Source organism: Octopus bimaculoides, chromosome 10, assembly GCF_046866305.1.
Source record: "Octopus bimaculoides isolate indiv1 chromosome 10, ASM4686630v1, whole genome shotgun sequence".
Lineage (NCBI taxonomy): Eukaryota > Metazoa > Mollusca > Cephalopoda > Octopoda > Octopodidae > Octopus > Octopus bimaculoides.
Window position 1 is genome coordinate 89,956,694 of NC_142937.1, and position 24,472 is coordinate 89,981,165.

The 24,472-nt window shown below is 36.8% G+C and overlaps 1 protein-coding gene across 1 annotated transcript in view; it reads left to right on the forward strand.

The window, feature by feature from the left end:
- The window catches only part of LOC106869402 (uncharacterized), a 109,943-nt gene that overhangs the window by 12,559 nt on the left and 72,912 nt on the right, over window positions 1-24,472 (forward strand). The window contains exons 11-25 of the mRNA XM_089358261.1: window positions 785-1,015; window positions 1,767-1,937; window positions 2,120-2,359; window positions 3,617-3,850; window positions 6,898-7,068; window positions 9,610-9,780; window positions 10,686-10,856; window positions 11,855-12,094; window positions 13,772-14,002; window positions 14,958-15,128; window positions 16,621-16,860; window positions 18,377-18,610; window positions 19,599-19,769; window positions 20,926-21,162; window positions 22,344-22,577. Of these exons, the coding sequence (XP_089214387.1) occupies window positions 785-1,015; window positions 1,767-1,937; window positions 2,120-2,359; window positions 3,617-3,850; window positions 6,898-7,068; window positions 9,610-9,780; window positions 10,686-10,856; window positions 11,855-12,094; window positions 13,772-14,002; window positions 14,958-15,128; window positions 16,621-16,860; window positions 18,377-18,610; window positions 19,599-19,769; window positions 20,926-21,162; window positions 22,344-22,577 (3,147 nt within the window). The remainder of the gene's footprint in view (window positions 1-784; window positions 1,016-1,766; window positions 1,938-2,119; window positions 2,360-3,616; window positions 3,851-6,897; window positions 7,069-9,609; window positions 9,781-10,685; window positions 10,857-11,854; window positions 12,095-13,771; window positions 14,003-14,957; window positions 15,129-16,620; window positions 16,861-18,376; window positions 18,611-19,598; window positions 19,770-20,925; window positions 21,163-22,343; window positions 22,578-24,472) is intronic.

Here is a 24,472-nt window from a genome sequence, read left to right on the forward strand (position 1 = left end):
CTCCTTGAATGATTACTGCTGTGTCTGAAATAGGTCAGCTTGTGTACATTTTTTTGTTGACTAGTCTCCAAATGGGGAAGACCACCTTTCCAAAATAAGTTTTCTGTCATGAGGGTACTGACCAAAAATTTCACTCTTTGAATTCAAGAAGGCACCCTGATCGTGTAAATTTTTTTTCAGTCATTGTCTTCTTGGCCAAACAAAGTTAACACTATTTACTTCCATTGAAGCATGGCACAAGTTATTCTAACAGCTTCCAAGAATCAATCGCAAAATCATAGCTGCTCCCAGCAGAACAGTTTTTTGGGGCTTGCTCTGCTCTCATGTCAACACCAACTTCTCTGACATGTTGCTGTTGTTACTACTAATACTACTACTGCTGCTGCAACTGCCCACAAATGCTAGTTTATAGATATATCTAAAATAGATGATTATGCACAAGTACCAGCAATCAAAACTTTGAGTAAAATATGGGAAAGCCTTGTGTTGCATTATTTTATAAGTGGAGGATACATAAAAATAAAAACAGTATCCATCCACAAAATTATTTTCCAGTGTAAAACACTGTAAGTATTGAGATATGTTTTGAAATAAGTTTCAAGATGTTCTACAGCTCACATGGAATCTGGTTAAGGTGACATTTTGTGAATCAATTATTTCTTAATTATAAATCATCCATTTACATAATTTTGTACAGATACTTTTTACAATATCTAATATATGAATGTGTGTGTTGGGTGGTTGGAGGAGTATAAAATGTATTCCTTGTTCTCTCTTTTTCCAGCTAACAAACCTGTTATGTTTAAAAAAGTTAGCGTGCCGAGCAAAGCTACTTTAGGACAGCTTAAGGATAAGACCTTAAAGGAGTGTGAAAATTCTTGTCAACAATATATAGAATGTAATTCATACCAGTACAATGCTGAAGCTAAGTTGTGTGATCTGAGTAAGGTGACTCAGTTGAATGATGTACTTAAACCCAATGATGGAAATTGGGATATATATTTGATTAACCCAGGTTAGTAGAGTGCTTCCATTTTATTTATTGTATACCTGTGTATTTACAGATATGTGTGTAGTGTGTATGTGTATATATATATATATATATATATATATATATATATATATATATCATCATTATCATCATTATCATGTTAGCATGGGTTGGATGATTTGACTGGGGACTGGCAAACTAGATGGCTACACCAGACTCCAATCTGATCTGGCAGAGTTTCTACAGCTGGATGCTCTTCCTAACGCCAACCACTCCGAGAGTGTAGTGGGTGCTTTTTACGTGCCACCGGCATGAGGGCCAGTCCAGCAGTACTGGCAATGGCCACACTCAAATGGTGTTTTTTACGTGCCACCTGCACAGGAGTCAGTCCAATGTTTTGTTCACATGCCGCCAGTACAAGTGCCAGTAAGGTAAAGCTGGAAACGATGGCACTCAAATGGTTCTTTTTACGTGCCACTGGCACGGAAGTGAGACCACTGCTCTGGCAGTGATCCCACTCGGATGGTACTGTTAGCGCTCCACTGGCACAGGTGACAGTCATCGATCCTCATCAGTCATGAACCTCATCAGTCATGAACCTCATCAGTCATGAACCTCATCAGTCATGAACCTCATCAGTCATGAACCTCATCAGGTGTTCAGATGTCTTCAGTTTGTTTTAGTCAATATTTTTTATTCTAAATTCGTCCTGATCTTGTTCTCAGCCACTCCTGGTACACATGCACCACTGATATCAATTTCTCTTATCTTTCAGTTTACCAAAAAGTTAACTGTGGACCTCCAAAAGACGTTATTGGTGCCAAGAAGTCCTACAATACCACCACTTTTAAATCTGAAGTGACCTATACTTGTCCAGAAGGAGAAAAATTAAAATCAGTATGTAAAGAGGATCATAAATGGTCTCCTGTAGTGTCTGCTTGTAAAGGTAAATTAATGTAAACAGGTTCTCTCTTGATGACTCTGTTTCAACAATTTTGTTTAATTTTTTTTCTTAAATATCTTTGTTAGAAGAAGAAAGATTGATACTTTGTCAATCTTCATGGTGTTGTTGGCTCGTGTTGTTCTTTTGCTTTGTTTCCAATTGTCTCAATCTTACTTTAATTCCAGCTGCTCAGATCCATTTTGTGAAAGTGAAAGATGCAGTTCTGGATGTATCTGGGAAACCATTGTTGCACAAGAAAAATGTTACAGCAGATGCTTGTGCTAAAGAGTGTTTGTCTGACAAAACTTGTTTGTCATTTGAAATAAGTAAAGAAAACGGAGATTGTTACTTATCAAGGCAAACTGCAACAACCTCCAAGAAAATGCAATCAACTAATACCAGTGATTATTACCAACGAATAGAACGTAATTATCTTTTTGTATTTTATTGTTGGATTCTCTTTGCCTCTTTTTTCTGTAATTTGTAATTCTATTTGTACTTCATGATTTGTGGGTGATTATGGTGAATAGTGATCAACGGTGGAGCGATGATTGATGATAAATATGATTTTGCGGGAAGGGGAGAGGCGGTGATGACTAGTAGTAAAGAAAGGGTGAAGAACATCAGAATGTTAATTATAAAATAATGGAAATGGGGAAGAAAAGAGAAAGGGAGATTATGCGTAGGTCTTAAGGTGTGTGTGGGGAGAGTGAGAGATCTTGAGTGATAGATAATCAGAAGTAGATAGGGGTGAGTTAACAGAAAATGGTTCAGGTGAGAGGGAAAGACAGAAAGGAAAATATGTGTGGGAAAAGACAATGTTAAGAATGAAGGATGGATGCAAAAGGATGAGGTAATAGGGAGTGAGAGAGATAATTGATAGCACAAAAAATAATGATGAAATAAGTGGTTCTACTCTCATTTAACTATAACAGCAAAATAATGCAGATGTGAGGAGGGCAATGAAAAGAAATAAGGGGTGTGGAACGCTTAACAGTAACAAGTTTGGTGAAGGACCCAGTTACGAGCACGTACATTATGCTTCCAGAACATTAGCTTCACCATGTTGAGCAGGTCTTGCAACCTTCTAGCAATGCAATTCATATCCAATCCTCATACAATCTGCTTTTTACTCTAAGAAAGAAACCTTTTGTAAATCAAGAGAGATAATAGGTCTCTGAACTTTCTCCAACCTCTTCTTACTTTGGCTATTATTTTTTCAGAACATTCCAGCACACATGTCCTTGGTTTCAATGGATGCTGTGTCTGGCTGTGACTTTGATCACTCTTGCTATTCTCTTGATTTGGCCCCATCTGACCATCAACTATACCCCAACAGGAAAAAACACTTGGCTGGGAACCAGTATGGCATCATATCTGCCTTTGATGGCTGTTTTTACTAGTAGGATGAAAGCTTCTTCACCAATGGGATTCAAAGCTTTGCAATACCATTGTAAGAAGTTTATGGGCCACATGGGGGACTATGTTGAAAAATAAACCTCGTTTGGTTACATTCTCTGAGAGTATTTTGGTCAACCTATAAACTTTTTAGCTGACTTCATATTTGTTATAAATAAATTCTACGTTTAAAACAATTTATGCATTGGTTGCTATATAATTTCTGATTTGTGTGTGGGAGTATAAAATATATTTCTTGTTTTCTTTCTTCTTTTTTTTTCTAGCAAAAGATGATCTTTTGATACTTAAAAGCACTTCCATACCAGGGCATGATACATTTGAGCGGCTGGAAAATGTGAGCTTAAAGGAGTGTAATCATGCTTGTCATCAAAATCCAGGATGTAACTCTTATGAGTATAATAAAAAAGATATGCTCTGTGATCAAAGTAATGCAACTCACTTGACTCAGGACCTTCTGCCCAATGCATGGGCATGGGATACTTACATCATTAACCCAGGTAGTAGAGTGTTTTTTATTTCTTTGTTTTGTGTGCTTGCTTGTTTATGTGTTTACATGTATTTACATATACATACTTGTGTGTCTATAATTGAAATAAACTGTACAGTGGATACCACAACCCCAGCCCCTGTGTGAACTTGGATCTTCATAGCTTATCAACTGGAGCACTCAGACTGCATACCAATTAGTTTAGGTTACTAGTGACCTAAAATCTTCATATTCTGCATATACATATACCACTTGCTGGTGACTGCCCATGCTGGTGGCACATAAAAAACACCATTTGAGTGTTGGGCCTCACAGAGGTAATGTGGCTGAGTTTGGTGTCATGTAACTAGCACCCATGCCAGTGACATGTAAAAAGCACCTTCCATATGCTGGGCTTCACAGAGGCAATGACAAATTACATACTTAAGAAGATCCGTCAAGCCAAATATCATGGCAGATATTGGCGTCATGGAAACTGACACCCACACCAGTGGCATGTAAAAGCACCCATTACACTCTCGGAGTGGTTGGCATTAGGAAGGACATCCATTCGTAGAAACCATGCCAAATCAAACTAGAGTCTGGTGCAACCCTCAGCTTACAAGCTCTGATCAAACCGTCCAGCCCATGCTAGCATGGACAACAGATGTTAAACAATGATGATATTGATTATATGTATACATATATACAGAGTGTGGATGGTATTTAAGGACACATGCATTTTTAGTCATTATTTTATTTGACTAATTTTTATTGAACTTCTATTTCAGAAAAGAACAATGACAGGCCCTATGTTTACTAATGAACTGAAAACGCATGCTGTGATTGTGGCTCTGAAGGTCAAGCATGGTGATTTAGAAATTTCTCATTTTCTGAAAGTTGCAACATCTTTTGTCCACAAGACTCAGTGTGAGTTAGAGAAAGAAGATGGAAGCATATTACCTGTATCAAAATGTATAAAACATTCCAAATGCTCTGAGTCTATCAGGACACCTGAATTTATTCAGGAAGTTAAGCAAAACATTGAAGACAATCCAGGAAAATCAATGAAGTCAATTGCAAAAAACATTTTGTGTACCAGAAAAAACAATCAGAAATGTTGTGCATGAAGACATCAGCTACAAGTCTTAAATGATGAGGAGAGGTCAATTCATGTCAGAAAGAACAAAAGAAAACTGTTTAATTAGATCCAAAAGACTTTTGAACAAACTTAAAAATTCGTCAGAAGATGGTGTGATTTGGTTTTTCTCAGATGAGAAAAACTTTGATTAGGACTAGAAAACTAATTGAAGAAATGACAGATGGCTATGTGCAGTCCCTTCTGAGGTTCCAAGAGTAATGTACACAAAATTTCCAGCAAGTGCCATGGTTTTGGGTGTTGTTAGCAATGACAGACATGTGATGTCTCCTTACTTTTAACCACAAGGCCTTAGGGTGAATGCTGCTACATGTATTGAGGTTCTGGGTAAAGTTGTTAAGCCTTGGGTCAACAATGTATGCAAGGGAACGCCTTATGTCTTTCAACAAGATTCTGTACCATCGCACATACGCAAAAAACATAAACCATAAAACATTCACATTCGCTGAAAAACTTGAATATACAAATGAGTTATATATGTATATACATAAATACACCCTCCTGTCTGTCAAACACATATACATCTGTAAATATATAAACGTATATACATATGTATATGTATGAAGGAAGGAGACAAGTACAACAGGTAGTCTTGCACTCCTATATGTACAATCATTCGTATACATGTATATATGCACGCACATACATTAGGTGTATACTACACGTGTATAAGTTACACAGTTATAAAGGGTGAAAAATAATATACAGAAAAAATATATAAAGTAATAAAATATATATAAATATATAAGAGATGTTAAGACATATGAAAGGCTTGTACGTGGACATTATATAAAAAGCAGGTTCTATCTGCGATCTTGTGGGGTCCAAAAACGTAGCAGATGTTTTGCCATATGTGGACATGACCCAAAAAGTTCAGTTCTTGAATTTAGACAAGTAGCGGGGTCTAGAGAACTTTTCCAGATAAGCCATCTTTCCATATTGCAAAGACCGCACTTTCCACTATAAGATTCACTGGAAAATCTTGGCCAAGTGTAAGCCTTACAACAACAGCAATGGAAAGTGCAGTCTTTGCAATATAGAAAGATGGTTTATCTGGAAAAGTTTTTGAAGCCTTGCTGGAATTTTCAGATGTGGAAGAAGTGAAGAAAAAAACTATTGAAGAGTTAAAAGGCATCACTTCACAAAAGTTCCAGTACTGCTTCAAGAAGTGGAAAACACACCTGGACTGATACATTGCTTCAAATGGAGAATACTTTTAAGGTGATAAAAGTGTAAACATGTAAAACTAAGTGAATGAAATCATATTTGGGTACCCCCCTCATATATACATAAATACATACAATGATGCTTACATACATACATATATACATGCATACATACTGTAAAACTCAGCAATCCTCTGAAACAGATTTCTGATGTTCTTGCTATCTTCCAATCCACCACCCTTAGTTATGATAACATTAATGATAATTTCTGATTTAGGCACAAGGCAAACACTTTCTGACAGATGCTTGTTTTTTCAATACCTCAATCCTTACAATTTGACTGGTATATTATGTTATCTATCCCTGCAAGTAAAGTTGACCTCAGCTTGATTTTACCTAATAAGCAAAACATTACAAAATCAGTAAAGTTTATATTTAGTTACATCTTTTTACATTGTGGGTTCAAATCCCAACAAAACATACTTCACTGGGCTTCACTAAGGAAATAACAAGAGACCAGTTGCTGTTATCTATACATACAAGTTTGTCTTTTACAGGTGCTGGTGCCACATAAAATGCACTCATGCTGGTGCTGCATAAATGTTCCTGTGCCAGTGGCACATACATACATTATATCTATGTGTAAATTTCACCAGTTTGATTCACTCAGTATCTTTTATTATAACACTGTCGTTATCTCTTTACTCTCATCCTGTTCCTAATATTGATATCACTTTATTTCACCAATTTCAGTTAACTCAGAAATCAAATGTGGACCACCAAAAGACATTGTTGGTGCTGAGAAGGACTACAAATCTACCAACTATAAATCTGAAGTGACCTATACTTGCCCAGACGAAAAGGCAATAAAGTCCACATGTGAAAAGAACAACAAATGGACTCCAGTACCACCTATTTGTAACGGTAACATAAATAGCTTCTCTCTTGTTATCTTTGTCAATGTAATTTTGTTTTATTTTTGCATTAGATGATGTGTTTGTCAGAGGAGGACCAGCTAACCCTATGACAATTTCCACAGTTATTGTAACTGGTGGAAGCTATCCTCAGACTAGAGACCTCCCCCCAAATACTTGTAACAGAGTGCATTCCATTAATTCTGCCCAAGGGCAAGGTAATGCTATCATATCAATTGATGGATTAAGTATGCTAATCCAGAACTGGAAGTTTGAAAGCTTGTTTCCTGTAGGCTTCCACATTGACCTTTCTCTCCAATACTTTTTGTCATCATCCAAAATTCTGTACAGTATAATGCTCTGAATCCTTCTTTACTAAAACTCGGCAATCCTCTGAAACAGATTTCTGATGCTCTTGCTATTTTCCAATCCACCACCTTTAGTTATGATAATCCTAATAAAAATGATTTCAGATTTAGACTCAAAACAAGCAATTTTCAATAGATGTTTTGTCAATACCACAATGTCTACAGTTTGACTGGTATATTATGTTTTTGTTTCTCTGTAAGTAAAGTTTGCTTTGGCTTGATTTCACCTAAAAAGCAAAACATTACAAAATCAGTAAAGTGACGGGTGATAATATTTGCCAAGGTTAGTTGTATTTAGTTACATCTTCTTATACTGTGGCTTCAAATCCCAACAAGACATATTTTACTGAGCTTCACACTAAGGAAATGAAAGGGACCAAGAGTTGTGGCAATTTGCTGTACTTAGGAGGATGTGCCAAGTTAAGTAAAATTGGTGTCACCTATACAAACAGGCTTGTCCTTTACAGATGCTAGTGCTGTATAACATGCACTCATGCTGGTACTACATAAAAGCACCCATGCCAGTGGCACATTAAGAGCACCCAATACACACACTAAGAAAGTGTCTGACATTAGGAAGTGCATCCAGCCTTAGAAATCCTGTCACTACAAACAACTGGAGTTTGGATGGCACCCTGGCTGGCCAGTTCCTGTCAAATCATCCAACCCATGCCAATATGGATGACAGATGTTAAATGATGATGACGATGATGTGTGTGTGTGTGTGTGTGTATATATATATATATATATATATATTTGAAGGTTTGGAGGTGATGTACAGAAATTATATATAAAAAATTAAGGTACTCAGAAACCTGGATGTTTGTACATTTACAGATTTTTATTAATGTCACATATTAAATGAAGCGCTTTTCACCTAGTCGTGTAGGTTTTTCAAATTTGAAAAACCTACACGACTAGGTGAAAAGCGCTTCATTTAATATGTGACATTAATAAAAATCTGTAAATATATATATATATATATATATGTACCAGACTGAGTCAAAAGTTTTTCTGTATTTCAAGCTTTAATAGTTTTATCAAGTTACATACAATAACCATTTTCCACGCTTATAACATTTGACTGATTTAGAGACAGAAAACTCCCTGCATCTGGTTTTAACCTTATCTATATTACTAAACCTCTATCCATGCAGAAAATGAGCCATGGTTCAACAAAGATGGTAATCTGGTGATGCAAGGTCTGGACTGTAAACTGGGTGAGGTAGCACTTCCAGCACCTCAAATTTCTCAAGTTTGCATTTGGTCACTTTGGCAGTTTGTTCTGGAGCATTGTCATGTTGTAGGAGTGCACATCTTCAACTGACCAATGCCAGATAGGCTTTCAAAGCATCATATACTCACTGCAGTTGTTAAGCATAAAGGTTAGCATTCACAGCATGACCATCTAGGACAAGCTCAAAGTACAACACCCTCTCAAAATTCCACCAGACACACATGACCTTCTGTTAAAACTGCCTTTGTTTGACAACAAATTCTGAAGCTTGGTTGGAATAAAACCGCTGATTTATCTTAATAGGATTATAAAAGTACATCTGTCTTTCATCCCCAGTTACAATTCAATGCCAAAAACAGGCATCATGAAGATTTGTCCACAGTTGTTCACAAATGTTCGCATGTCATTGAGCCTAGTCATTGGTCTGTTCATGAGGAACTTCTCCACAAAATTTGTTTACAAGGCTGAGCTTATGGTGGTGTTGAATAATAATGCTTTGTGAAGAACCAGGTTCTACTGACAATGTATGAGTGATTGGGCCTGGTTGTTGTTCAACCATTTCAAGCAAAGCAATGTCTTCCACAACAAAATGTCTCCTTGACCTTGGTTGTCTTTGAAGCTGGTGTCACCTTCCTTGAAATGTCTGAACCAGTTTTGTGACATATGTTCACTGACAGTTGCTGGGCTATCCATATAACTTACTTCTTTTGGCACTTACCTTGCACTTAATCCTTTTCTCTACAGATTGAATAAAATGACTCTAATTGCAATTTTTTCACCACACATTATCAGAGCTGTAAAATAAAGAATAAACAGTTAGTGATTATATGTTATATATGAAAATTAATAGTAAAGAATTCATTGTAAGATTGTCATTATCTCCTTATTCTCACCCTCTTCCAAACATGCCCTCACCATTGACACCAGTTTCTCCTTTCAATTTCAGTTTACTCCAAAATTGACTGTGGACCACCAAAAGACATTGTTGGTGCTAACAAGTCCTACAATACCACCACTTATGAAACTGAAGTGTCCTACACTTGTCCAGAAGGAGAACACTTAAAGTCAATATGTAAAAAGGATAATAAATGGTCTCCAGTAAATTCTACATGTAAAGGTAATGTAAATAACTTCCTTTTTCTTGGCACTGTCAGGGTAATCTTACTTTATTTTTGTGCTAAATATCTTTGCCAGAGGAAGTCTAGCTGACTCTCTGACAATTTACACAGTGTTTGTGGCTAGTGGGAGAGACAAAGGAAGTTGTCCTCAGACCAGATATTTCCCCTGATGCTTGCAACAAAGTGGACAGTATTAATTCTATCCAAGGGCAAAGTATTAAATTGGGTGACAGATTAAGTCTCCCAACAGAAAAGTTGAAATGTGATAGTCTGTTCCCTCCAGCAGACATCCATAGTTTCCATTTACCAGATTTCATCCTTTGTTCTGAAGCAAATTTTTAACCACATAACTAAGATTCCACCCAGGACCACAGTATTTTGAATTATCATTCTTAACCTCATAGTCCAGTTTTATCCAGCATCATAGAAAGTGGACATAAAATGATAATGACGACATATATATATATATATATATATATATATATATATACATACATACATGTTTTGTACACACACAGAAGTATTTTTTGTTTTGTGTGAGTGTGTGTATTTTATCATCGTTATTATTTCATATCCATGTTTCATGCTGGCATGGGTTGGACAGTTTGGCAAGATCCAATGGGTTCAATGAATCATTGTCCTCCAATTTCTTGGTAACAGAAACCACCAACAACCTCTAGGGAATCTCCTGAGCATTTGAGAAAATCCAGTTCCTGTGCGTTTATTGTTTCTAAACATCTGTTACACACAAAGAATTCTGTGATTCCAGTGCACCTCTGATGTGCCTATAGGTTGCACTGGATACACCATATGGAATTCCTACCAACACCTTTCCTATATATTGAGCAGAGCACACACATAATATTCATGCAACATTGGTATCAATTTCTATTCTTAATTTCAGTTTATGCAAAAATTAACTGTGGCGCTCCAAAGGAAGTTACTGGTGCATCAAAGTCCTACAAAACCACCACCTATAAATCTGAAGTGACCTATACTTGTCCAGAGGGAGAACAACTAAAGTCAGTATGTGAAAAAAACAATGAATGGACTCCAGTGGCAGAAGCCTGTAAAGGTAATGTAAATAGCTCATCTCCTGTTGTTTCTGTCTATGTAATTTTGTTTTATTTTTGTGTTAAATGTGTTTGTCAGTGGAAGACTAACAGAATGCATATGAAGTTCTACAGTGCTTGTGACTGATGATGAGGGAGAGCTAGTTATCCTTGGATCAGAGACCTCACAAATGCTTGCAACAGAGTGGACATCATTAATTCTACCCAGGGGCCAGGTGATGGTATTAAACTAGAGAATGGATTAAGTCCAGGAAACAAGAGTTGGAAGCATAGAAACTTGTTCTTCTCCTGCAGGCTTTCACATAACTTGCATCCACTACATTTCATCCCCAAGGCTTAGTTGCGAAGTTAATTTTTAACCATGCAGACAAAACTCCACCCTCCTCGATATTGTTGTAAGCTTATTAACTCCAAATCTAATCTTGATGCATATTCTCTTAATTTCTAACTTGACTTTTCTCACCCATACTTTGTGGCATCCTGCCTGTTAAGTGGGGATAAATATAATGTATGAGTTCTTCTTTACTAAAACTCAGCATTTACTTGGAACAGTCTTCCTATGTTCTTGTTATCTTCCAATCCACCACCCTTAATTATAATATTGCTACTACTAATAATAAAAATAAAGATTTTTGATTTAGGCACAAAGCAAAGAATTTCTGAATGGAAGTGTTTAATCAATACCATCAACCTTGGAGTTTGTTTGTACTTTATGTTATTCACTGCAACTTACACGAAAAGCAGAGTTGACCTTGGCTTGATTTGAACCCCTAATCAAAAGAACCTGCATACATACTCTAAAACATTTCTTCCAATACTGCAATTAGTATTCATGTCATCATCTTCATTACCATCATCATTTAACAGCTGTTTTCTACCCTTACATGGGCTGTGTATTTGTTCTCACTTCATATTTTTGTTTTGTTTTTTTTTTCTATATTAGAAATTATTACTATTGTTGTTGTTATTTACACTCCTCTAAAGTTTCCTTTAATTCCAGTTGCTCAAATCAATTTTGTGAAAGTAAAAGATGCAGCTCTAGATGTATCTGGGAAAACATTGTGGAAGAAGAAAAATGTAACAGAAGATGATTGTGCAACAAAGTGTTTGACTGACAAAAATTGCTTATCATTTGAAATAAAGAAAGAAGATGGAAAATGTTTCTTATCAAAGCAAACAGCAGCTTCCACCAAGAAAATGAAAACAACCAAAAGCAGAGATTACTACCAACGAGTAAAAGGTAATTATTCTGTGCATTTTATTATTGCAATTCTCTTTTCCTCTTACTTCTGAAATTTGTGATTCCATTTGTAATTCATAATGTACAGACAACCATTTCTGTAAAGACATTGACATGTCTCTGTCTTTACAGAAAGACAGAGACATATTCCTGAAAAACAAAGAGCAATATTAGGAAATGGAAATACTGTTAGGACATTCTCATAGAGAATGTGTTCCTCTTGAACGCTTTTATGTATACCTTCAATTATAGTTTCATGTAAGAAAAGAACCTCATGGTGTTTTACTTAAACCCAAAGAGTAATAGTATTAGTATTACTAGTAGTAGTCATGGTAGTGGTGGTGGCGGCGGAAGTGACAGCAGTGTGGGTGATGGTAGCAGCAGCAGCAACAACAACTTCTTCTTCATTTCTCCATGCTGACATGGCTTAAACAGTACTATTACAACACAGTGTCTCATCAGTAATTGAGGATACACTAGGCACATACATCACAAGCATATGTGTGCAACATGGTGACTTCATATCAAGATAAACAGCACATGACCTTGCAGGTGAGGCCCAGTTAGAATTTTCTTCAAGTCAAGTAGACCATCCCACTCCAAAGGTTCCTGAATAAGGGTTGTTTAAGGATGTCAAACAAAACACCCATGTTTCCAGTGGTGAATTATTCAAACGCCAAAGAATTCATCACAACACATGGCTATGATGCTCTCTCACTGCTTCTGCTCCTGATCAGAGATGCACATATCGTCAGCCACCCAAGGACATGCTCAACTGGTTAGGGTCAAACAACTGACAAGCTAATCTGTGGAATTGAGCAGAATATTATTACTACGACTACTAACTACTTCTACGATGACGATGACTACTTTATAAATATATTTAAAATAGATGCCTGACAGGCACCCATGCCAGTGGCACATAAAAAGCACCATGTGAGCATTGTCAGTGCCAGTGCCACCAGACTGGCTCCCATGCCGGTGGCATGTAAAAAGCGCTATCCGAGCATGGTTGCTGCCAGTTCCGCCTATCTGGTTCCTGTGCTGGTGGCAGATAAAAAGCACCATTTGATGTCAGTATTGCCTCATGGCCCTCGTGCAAGCGACACATAAAAAGCACCCACTACACTTTCAGAGTGGTTGGTGTTAGGAAGGGCATCCAGCTGTAGAAACCTTGCCAGATCAGACTGGAGCCTGGTGCAGCCTTCTGGCTTCCCAGACCCCAGTCGAACCGTCCAACCCATGCCAGCATGGAAAGCAGACATTAAATGATGATGATCATCATCATGAGATAATTATGCACAAATACCAGCAATCAAGATTTTGAATAAAATATGAGAAAATCTTCTATTGCATTGTTTTATAAGAGAATTCATAAGAATAAAAGCAGTACCCATCCACAAAACTATTTTCCAGTTTAGGACACTCTAAGTACTGAGATATGTTTTGAAATAAGTCTCGAGATGTTCTACAGCTCACATGGATTCTGATTAAGGTGACATTTTGTGAATCAATTATTTCTTTTATAAATTATCCATTTACAGAATTTTGCACTGATACTTTACAATATCTAATATATGAATGTGATGTGATGTGTGTGTGTGTGTGTGTGTGTGTGTGTGTTGGGTGGTTGGAGGAGTGTACAATGTATTTCTTGTTCTCTTTTTCTTTTTCCAGCTAACAAACCTTTTATGTTTAAAAAAGTTAGCATACCAAAGAAGGATTCTGTAGGACAAATTAAGAATAAGACCTTAAAGGAGTGTGATAAGGCTTGTCAACAATATGTAGGATGTAACTCTTATCAGTACAATGAGAAAGATAAGTTATGTGATCTGAATAATGCAAGTCAGTCATCTGATTTACTTAAACCCAACAATGGAAATTGGGATATATATATGGTTAACCCAGGTCAGTAGAGCATTTCCATTTTATTTATTGTGTACCTGTGTATTTTCATATATGTGTGTAGTATGTATATATATATATATATATATATATATATATATATATATATATATACATATTGTTTCATGAGTAGCCATGATGAAAAATGTCATATCGAGGACAAAGCTGAAAGCTCATCAACTTTTTTAAGTTTTGCTGGGAAAAGAAAGTGCTACCTCTCAGGGAATTTGTGAAAAAATGGCTGACAATGGCAAATATGGTTAGAGTGAATGGCCCTTCTCTAAGCATGTGCCATGTAGATTGGAAAGCAACTGTTGGGAGAGGACTTGTGCCTTTGATGGCCAGGGTAATCCTGAATCTGTTGGTTCCCTGATTGGCCCAAGTTGGAGCTTTTCCTGTATCGGGAGGACTTCATCCGACATGTTGTCACATACTTTGTACAATATGTATACTTTTATCACATTTTACCATCCTTTCCATTTATTTCTCCTCATCTTTTAAGTAAAGCCCCACACAAATTGTTGATCGTCCTTGTGATATCCATCTCATCTATGATGCCTCTGGGTAAGTAAAGGAAGCATTATCATTATTATGATTGTTGTTTTTGTTGTTATATGAAAACTCACAGCTTATTTTGCTGGGTATGATGGAAAGTGTCAGCTGTCCACAGCCAGCAGACTAAGGTGACACTTGTTTACTGGTCATGCTTCAAGAACCCTGCAAGGAATTCTTGCAGTTCCAAGCAATGCTGATTTTTGTAGGTGATCTTCCTTCACACTTGCACCAGTCTTTTTCAGCCATGCTGGTAGCTGAGTGCTGATATTTTCAAGTGCACCAATTACTATTGGCATCACATCTACTCTCTTCATTGACCACAACCTTCGTATTTCTCCTTTTGAATCATCATAAGTGTTTATTTTGTCTTCTTTTGATCCTATCAGTTTCTCTTTTCTTTCAGCTTACAATAAAGTTGACTGTGGACCACCAAAAGATGTTGCTGGTGCCAAGAAGTCCTACAAAACCACCACCTTTAAATCTGAAGTGACCTATACTTGTCCAGAAGGAGAAAAATTAAAATCAGTATGTAAAGAGGACTATAAATGGTCTCCTGTAGCAAATGCTTGTAAAGGTAAATTAATGTAAACAGGTTCTCTTGATGTCTCTGTTTCAGTAATTTTGTTTAATTTTTTTCTTAAATATTGTTGTCAAGTTATAGTTCAGCTCATTGTAATAAGTTATGTATTTATTATTAAGGTAAATGACCAAACATAATTAGAGAAAGCAATGAAATTGTGTGATATTCATGTCTTTCTTAAGGGTAGTGACTGTCTATGTAAAGTGAACTGATTTAGACTGAGAATCAAACCCAGATTACTCACTCAATCCATATATATGTACTGAAACAACAATGCAAGGAAATTACTCAGGTCATTTTCTGCATGGGAAACGAATAGTAAAGTAGCTACTTATTGAACCAACATATTGTGATTTCACCCTCAAAGTCTTGTAAAATTGAAGTATTTCATGTTGCAAGACAGTGTGTGAGAGAGAATCGTGATGTCCACATGGATGATGGTTCAATTGCACTAAACAAGGCTGCAAAGAGAGAGGTTTGGAGATGCCACTATGAAAGGTTGCTCAATAAAGAGAATGAATGGGAGAAAGAGTGTCTGCCGAATCTCAACCCAACAAAGGGACCAGCTATCCGAATTGACAGTACCTTGGTAGATAAAGCATGAAGACAGGGAAAGCCCCCGGCCCATCAGGAATCACCACAGAGATGCTCAAAATAGCTGGTGGTATTGGCTATATAGCCTAGTCACCCATATAGTTAACCAGTGATACACAAAGGAGTCATACCCAATGACTGGTGTAGCTGTGCCATAGTCAACTGCTACGAAGGAAAAGGTGACACTTTAGATACAAATAAATACAGAGGTATCAAGTTGTTGGATCAGGTAATGTAAGTTACGGAGAGGGTCATAGCCCAACCAATTAGGGAGAGAGTCAGTTTAGCCCAATTAATTAGGGAGAGTGTTGGGCCTCACAAAGGAAATTACCGAGACCTTTAGCATTATGTTGTGCTTGAGAAGAAGACCCATCAAGCTGAGCAAAATCGCACTCATGACAGATACCGGTATCACAGAAATAGCACCCATGCCGGTGGAATGTAAAAGCACCCATTACACTCACGGAGTGGTTGGTGTTAGAAAACTATGCCAAATCAGACTGGATTCTGGTGCAGCCTTCTAGTTTGCCAGCCCCGCTCAAAGTATCCAACCCATGCCAGCAAGGAGAACGGATGTTAAATGTTGATGTTGATGATGATAATGATGATGATTCTCCTCCTCCTTCTTCTGTTAAGGAGGTATTCATAGAATCATTTCAGCATCAAACAACACGTGTTGTGGTTTTAGTTCTGGCTCTTTAACTTCAAAGTACATATCCTGCTGATGTTAACTTTCCCTTCTTGGGCAATTAAAATACGATACTACTCAGGTGTAGGGGCCAATTTAATTGACCACATTCTTCCTCAAAGTGTTAGCCTTCTTTCAATGTTAGAAATTACTATTGTTGTTCATGTTTTGTTTCCAATTGTCTCACTCATGCTTTAATTTCAGCTGCTCAGATCCATTTTGTGAAAGTGAAAGATGCAGTTCTGGATGTATCTGGGAAAACATTGTTTCACAAGAAAAATATAACAGCCGATGCTTGTGCTAAAGAGTGTTTGTCTGACGAAACTTGTTTATCATTTGAAATAAAGAAAGAAAATAGAGAATGTTACTTATCAAAGAAAACTGCAACTAAATCCAAGAAAATGAAATCAACCCAAAGCAATGATTATTACCAGCGAATACAACGTAAGTATTCTTTGTACTTCATTGTTGGATACTCTTTTCCTCTTTTTTTTGAAATCCATGATCCCATTTGTACTTCTGATAGATTTGTACTTTGATAGATTGCTAGCCACTAAACGTTTTTTCTATTTTCTCCCCCTGTTTATTTCTGTGTTCCTATCATTAGTAGGGCATCATTTTCCCCAATGATGCCAGTTTTTTGTAGATTCTGTGTTCATTATCCACAGTGATGCCAAGTGAATTTAGGAGGTGAACAGAGAGGCTTGAAGATGACCTAAGGCCTGGATGTCCTGCAACTGCTACCACTGAGGAAAACATTGATCATGTTTGCCGCATGGTGATGAATGACAGGTGATTGATTATCGTTAGCAGAATCGTTATCATGCCAGGTGAAATGGTTAGCGGTATTTCATCTTCCACTACGTTCTGAGTTCAAATTCCACCGAGGTCGACTTAGCCTTTCATTCTTTCAGGGTCAGTTAAATAAGTACCAGTTACACATTGGAGTTGATGTAATCAACTTAATCCCTCTGTCTGTCCTTGTTTGTCCCCTCTGTGTTTAGCCCTCTGTGGGTAATAAAGGAATAAATATTATTATTATTTTCTGTGAGAGAATAATTTGCACAATGAAACTGACCTAACAAAAGTTTCTGCTTTGTGGGTGCTATACCTTCAGACACCTGATCAAAACCACACCAGGATGACCACATCTCAGGAAAGCCTGATATAGTTTGAGGTAGATCCAGCTGGTTTCCTTGAAGGTTTCCCAACCCAGAATGAGTGTTGGTTTCATTTTGAGTCAGACACAGATAAACAATCCAAGCAATGGAAACACCACCCCTCACCTGCTCCAAAGAAGGCCATGGTTGTTTCATTTGCAGGCAAGGTGATGGTCTCAGTTATTTGGAATACAAAAACATTGTGTTTATTGACTATCTTCAAAAGGTCCACACAATGAATGGAGAGTGTTATGCCAACTTTCTGAGTCAGTTATAAAAGGATATCAAAACCAAACACCCAGGATAACTAATGAGGGGTGTTTTGTTTCATCATGACAATACTCCAGAATACAAGTCCTTAGTTTCAATGGCTGCTGTGTGTGACTGTGGCTTTGAACTGGTTGATCACCCTTGCTATTCTCTTGATTCGGCCCCATCTGATTATTATTTGTTACACAACATGAAAAAAGACTTGACTGGGAACCAGTATTGTAGTGATAATGATGTGTTTTTTGATTAATAAGATGAAAGCTTCTTCACTTATGGGATCCAACCACTGTAACACCAGTGTAAGAAGTTTGTGGACCACAAGAGGGACAGTGTTGAAAGATAAACCTAATTTCGTTACATTCCATGAGAGTATTTTGGTCAACCTATGAACTTTTCAGCCGACCTCATATTTGTTTTATATAATTTGTACATTTGGAACAATTTATGCACTGGACGCTATATAGTTTTTAATGTGAGTGTGTGTCAGAGTATAAAATGTATTTCTTATTTTCTACCTTTTTTTTCTCTAGCCAAAGATGATCTTTTGATAATTAAAGGCACTGCCATACCAGGGCATGATACATTTGAGCGGCTGGAAGATGTGAGCTTAAAGGAGTGTGGTCATGCTTGTCATCAAAATCCAGGGTGTAACTCTTATGAGTATAATAAAAAAGATATGCTCTGTGATCAAAGTAATGCGACTCACTTGACTCAGGACCTTCTGCCCAACAAATGGGCATGGGATACTTACATCATTAACCCAGGTCAGTAGAATGTTTTTATTTCTTTGTTTTGTGTGCTTGCTTGTTTATGTGTTTGCATGTATTTACATATACATACATGTATGTTTATAAAAAGTGTGTATATATATGTATATATATGTATGTGTGTGTACACATATTCTTTTACTTGTTTTCTTGTTGCATGAAGGCATCTTAGAACACAGTCTTGTCTTGTGTTTATTAGATTAAATTTAGAAGTGAAAATTTGATACATTTACTCTACATATAAATTGCATTTTTTACCCCCTATTCTATAAAGTTTAGCAGATTTTTTCAATTTAGCTGCCAAGGTTTCAAAAATTGAAGTTTATTGAAATTTTAAAATTTGATATAATGATGTAGTTTTCAAAGCTGAATTGCTGGAGTTCTTTCACATTTTCCAGAAAAATATTTTTAAAAAGTTATACAGGTTTAAAGTTTAATCATTTTCACCCAGTCAGGAAACAGGATTTCGAAGCTGTCATTCTGTGTGTGACAGCACATTTTGTCAATATCCTGAAAATAGCACATGTTGTCAATATTTGTATTCTACACCTACGAAATGAGTAAACATCATGTCCTTTGTAGTTTTAAGCATTCAATATGCATTTAATGCAATAAACAGCACATTAAAAATTAAATATTTTTAAAAAACAAGCATTTAATCATTCAATATGCATTTCGATGGGTAAAACAATAGAACACAGTGCCCAACAAGTGGTTTCAATATATTTACCAACATGTGCTTTCTCAGACAAAAGAATTCTCACATTCAGCTTGTTACTATGGGAACAGGCATGAATGTGTCTGTGGCTAACGATGCATGCATCCAGACAGACAGACACACAGACATGCATGCATGCATGTATTATATCTGTGTGCAAATTTCACCAATTTGATTCACTCAGTATCTTTTATTATAACACTGTCGTTATCTCTTTACTCTCATCCTGTTCCTAATATTGATATCAATTTATTTCACCAATTTCAGTTAACTCAAAAATCAAATGTGGACCACCAAAAGACATTGTCGGTGCTGAGAAGGACTACAAATCTACTGACTATAAATCTGAAGTGACCTATACTTGCCCAGCGGATGAAACGATAAAGTCTACATGTGAAAAGAACAACAAATGGTCTCCCATACCACTTATTTGTAACGGTAACATAAATAGCTTCTCTCTTATTGTTTTTGTCTATGTAATTTTGTTTTATTTTTGTGTTAAATGCCTTTGTCAGAGGAGGACTGGCTAACTCTATGGCAATTTCCACAGTGATTGTAACTGGTGGAAGCTATCCTTAGAGAGGAATCTATCCTCATACCAGAGACTTCACCAAATGCTTGTAACAGAGTGCATTCCATTAATTCTGTCCAAAGGCAAGGTAATGCTATTAAATCAAGTAATGGATTAAGTATGCTGATCAAGAACTGGAAGTTTGAATGCTTGTTTCCTGTAGGCTTCCACATTGACCTTTCTCTCCAATACTTTTTGTCATCATCCAAAATTCTGTACAGTATAATGCTCTGAATCCTTCCTTACTAAAACTCGGCAATCCTCTGAAACAGATTTCTGATGCTCTTGCTATCTTCCAATCCACCACCTTTAGTTATGATAATCCTAATAAAAATGATTTCAGATTTAGACTCAAAACAAGCAATTTTCAATAGATGTTTTGTCAATACTACAATGTCTGCAGTTTGACTGGTATATTATGTTATCTATCCCTGCAAGTAAAGTTGACCTCAGCTTGGTTTCACCTAAAAAGCAAAACATTACAAAATTAGTAAAATATAATTAACCATTGCTATGATTAATTATATTTAGTTACATCCTTTTACATCATGGCTTTGTATCTCAACAATACATACTTCACCTTCCATACTTCTGTATAGCAGTTGATTTATTTATATACATTCCAACCCATACTAGCATGGAAAGCGGACGTTAAACAATGATGATGATAATGATGATGACATTATCACTCCAGAATTTATGGTCCTTGTGTTTATATTAGAAACTGTTATTCATAATATCAATTGCATCAACAATAATTATAATTATTTTTGTTGTTAAGGGTAATGGATTGACAGAATCAACAGAGCATCAGACAAAATGTGTTGTGTTATTTGTTCTGGCTCTTTCACTTCTTAATTCAAATTCTGTTGATGTTAATTTTGCCTTTGCAGGGCCAATAAGATAAAATACCACTCAAGTGTAGAGGTCAGTTTAATCAACAAACTTCTACCTCATAGATTTTATCTTCTTTTTATATTAGAAATTAATATTTCATTGGTTTAACTTTAACTTTATATCCAGATACTAAGAAACAATTTGTGAAAGTAAAAGATGCCGTTCTTGATGTGATGGGGAAAAAATTGTTGAAAAATAAGAACGTAACAACAGAAGCCTGTGTAGTAAAATGTTTGTCTGATGAAAATTGTTTATCATTTGAAATAACAAAAAGTGGAAAATGTTACTTATCAAAGAAAACTGCAGCTACCTCCAAGAAATTAAAGGCAGCCAAAGACAGAGATTACTACCAACGAATAAAACGTAATTATTCTTTGCATTTTATTACTAGAATTCTCTTTTCCATTATTTCTGAAATTTGCAATTCCATTTGTATTTCATAATGTATAGACAACCATTTCTGTAAAGACATTGACAGAATTACCTTTAAGGGAACACACTAGTAGTGGTGGGGGGGGGGCAGCAGCAGCAGTGGTGGTGGAGAAGCAACAGCGGCAGAAGCAGTTGTTGACAAGGTGAACCAGAGATATCAGGTTTGGTCCCATCTTTAGAGGCTAGATCATCCAATAGAAAGTGGTATCTATTCAGTGGTCAAATTAAATGACCAACTCTTGGAACTGTTTGGTCTGTAAAGGATGCCTCACACACCTTTACAGTATATTTGATTTCTGAAGATTTTACTGCATAGTGTTTGATACATATCTCAACCAAACTGGGTGATGAGTGTGTGGTTGTCAGTGTAACTTGTGTTGGCTTACATAAACAATATCACTGTCATGGTATTGGACACATTGGATAAAGAAGTGATTGATATTATACAGAGAGAGTGCAAGGTGTGTACACTTAGAGCACCACTCTAAGTGTAGCCCTGTGAGTCAGAGAACTGGAATTGTAGTGAACACTTGTCTTTGGTTTTCAGGGAGATCTTAGATAATAGGTTCCTCAATTGGCCTGAGGTGTCCTCCTGCATCAGAAGGATCACATCACTTTCACCTTTTTTAGTATTGTATACTATGTTGTCTTTTTTTTATCATTCCATTCTATGTAAATGCCCACATTGTAAGTCCATCTCTGAATTGTTCCCACATTCCTCATTCTGGTGGCAAATCAAAGAAATCACCATCATCATCATCATCATTATTATTATTATTATTGTTGTTGATTTGACTCAGGTTTGGTCTTATTCCTGGCAGCATTTATGTGGGTAGCAGGTACTACTTGTAACCACAGGTATCCACTAGCATTCAATAGTCTTTCAAGTCCAGGAAGTTTGTCATACCACTGCATATAACAAAAAGGCCATTTAAAAAATTATACACCACATGCATTATAATGGTTAATGTGTGTGTGTGTGCGTGTGTGTGTGTGTGTGTGTGTGTGTGTGTGTGTGTGTGTGTGTGTGTGTGTGTGTGTGTGTGTGTGCATGCATCTGTTTTGAGCATGGCTATAAAATGTACTTATTTTCTCTTTATTTTTCCTTCTAGCTGATGATACAAAAATTATGCTTCCTAAAGTTAGCATACCTGAGCAGGATGTTTTAAGACAACTTAAGAATGTGAACTTAGAGAAGTGTAATGAAGCTTGCCTTCAACATTCAGAATGTAATTCATATGAGTACAGTGAGAAAGAAAAGGCCTGTAATTTGAGTGAAGTGACTCATTTGACTGATAAACTTAAACCCAATGATGGAAATAAGGATACTTACATCATTGATCCAGGTCAGCAGAATATTTCCATTTTATTTTTATGTGCATGTCTGTGTATCTCTCTATATATGTATATGAGTGTGGAAAGCATTGGCAATGATAAATCATATTACAGTACTTCAGACTCATGGAGTGCTGTGCATAAAATATATTGTGCTTTTTCTGTGTGTGAGTGACAGCAGAGTATTTGAGAAGAACCATACATAATCGCAGCAAAAATGATGTTCTAAAAGCATTTCATTTATTCTTGTGCATACCAGGCCCTGCCCCTAAACTAATGCTGCCTCATCAAGCATTCCCCAAATCTCATTACACTAACCCCATCCTAACACCCAACCCCCAATCACTTCCCTATTTGTTGCATTAATTGGCACCTGCAGTGACTTGAGAGCCGAATTTGCATATACACTGTGTGTCAAATTATTAGGCAGCTCAGTTTTTTTCACAATAACAGAGTATTTATTCATTTGAATCCTGATATTTTTCCACTGCATGATGATAACACCCATCTACATGTACTGTACCAAAATAAATCTGATGCACCCATACATAAAGAAACAACAGCCATTTTTGTTACGAGGCATCATTTCTGCCATCCTAAATTATTAGGTAGGTCTTATAAAAATGCTAATTATGCAAAAACAAACATTTATTTAATGTGACAATTAATTTTTAGTAACAAATATAATCATGATAGACTTTATAAGGAACATAATAATATGTTTCAATGGAAATAATACAAGAAATATGACATCATAAAGTTCTTAATGACAGATGTATGATCCTCCACATGAGAGAACATCCCCGACATGTTTACCCATTGAATTTTTTAAGGTAACTATTTCATCTGGTGTAGTAATACTGTCAGCAGTATCCACAATAGCTTCCCAGAGCGCATCTTTCGTTGAAAACTGTAGTCCATAGATTTTCAATAGGGGTTAAGTTGGGTGAACACGCTGGCCACTTCATCAAACAGTGTCTAGAGAAGCCTAATTACTGTAGGTATTCCAGAGATTTCTTAGCTGCATGGCAGGGTGCATTACCTTACATGAATACCAGCGCTCTCTTTAATGAAACTTTCTACTTTTTCAACAATGGCTTAAAATTGTCCCCCAAAAAGGCAACATAGGCATTAGATATCATCTTAATTCCATCTGGAACTTTCCAAGGACCAACCAGCATGTCTCCAATGATGCCAGCCCAAATCATGACTCCGCTTCCCCTTTGTTGGCATCTCAAATGATAGGACAGTTTCCACTAACTGCAACCCATCTTTTACTCCACACATCTTAATAATTACCCCTCCTCGGAACTTTTCAGAAAATAATTCCTCTCACTCCTCGGAACTTTCCAGGAAGTAATTCATCCCCCTGCTCGGAAAATCAATAGTAAAGAATTCACAAGTTGTGTCAAATTCATGATATAACAAGGGGATACAAGTTGCCAAATATCATCAGCGAAAATCAAAAACATTTGTCTCCACCTGTTGTGTGTGTGTGTGTACCATCAATATCGTCATCATTGCCATTGTTTAACCTCTGCCTTAGACGATGATGATCACTATATATATATCATCATCATCATCATCATCGTTTAACGTCCGCTTTCCATGCTAGGATGGGTTGGACGATTTGACTGAGGACTGGTGCAACCGGATGGCTACACCAGGCTCCAATCTAATTTGGCAGAGTTTCTACAGCTGGATGCCCTTCCTAACGCCAACCACTCAGAGAGTGTAGTGGGTGCTTTTACGTGTCACCCGCACGAAAACGGCCATGCTTGAAATGGTGTCTTTTATGTGCCTCCCACACAAGAGCCAGTCCAGGGGCACTGGCAACGATCTCGCTCAAAAACCCTACAAGGCCAGTCAGGCGGTACTGGCAACGGTCACGCTCAGGATGGTACAT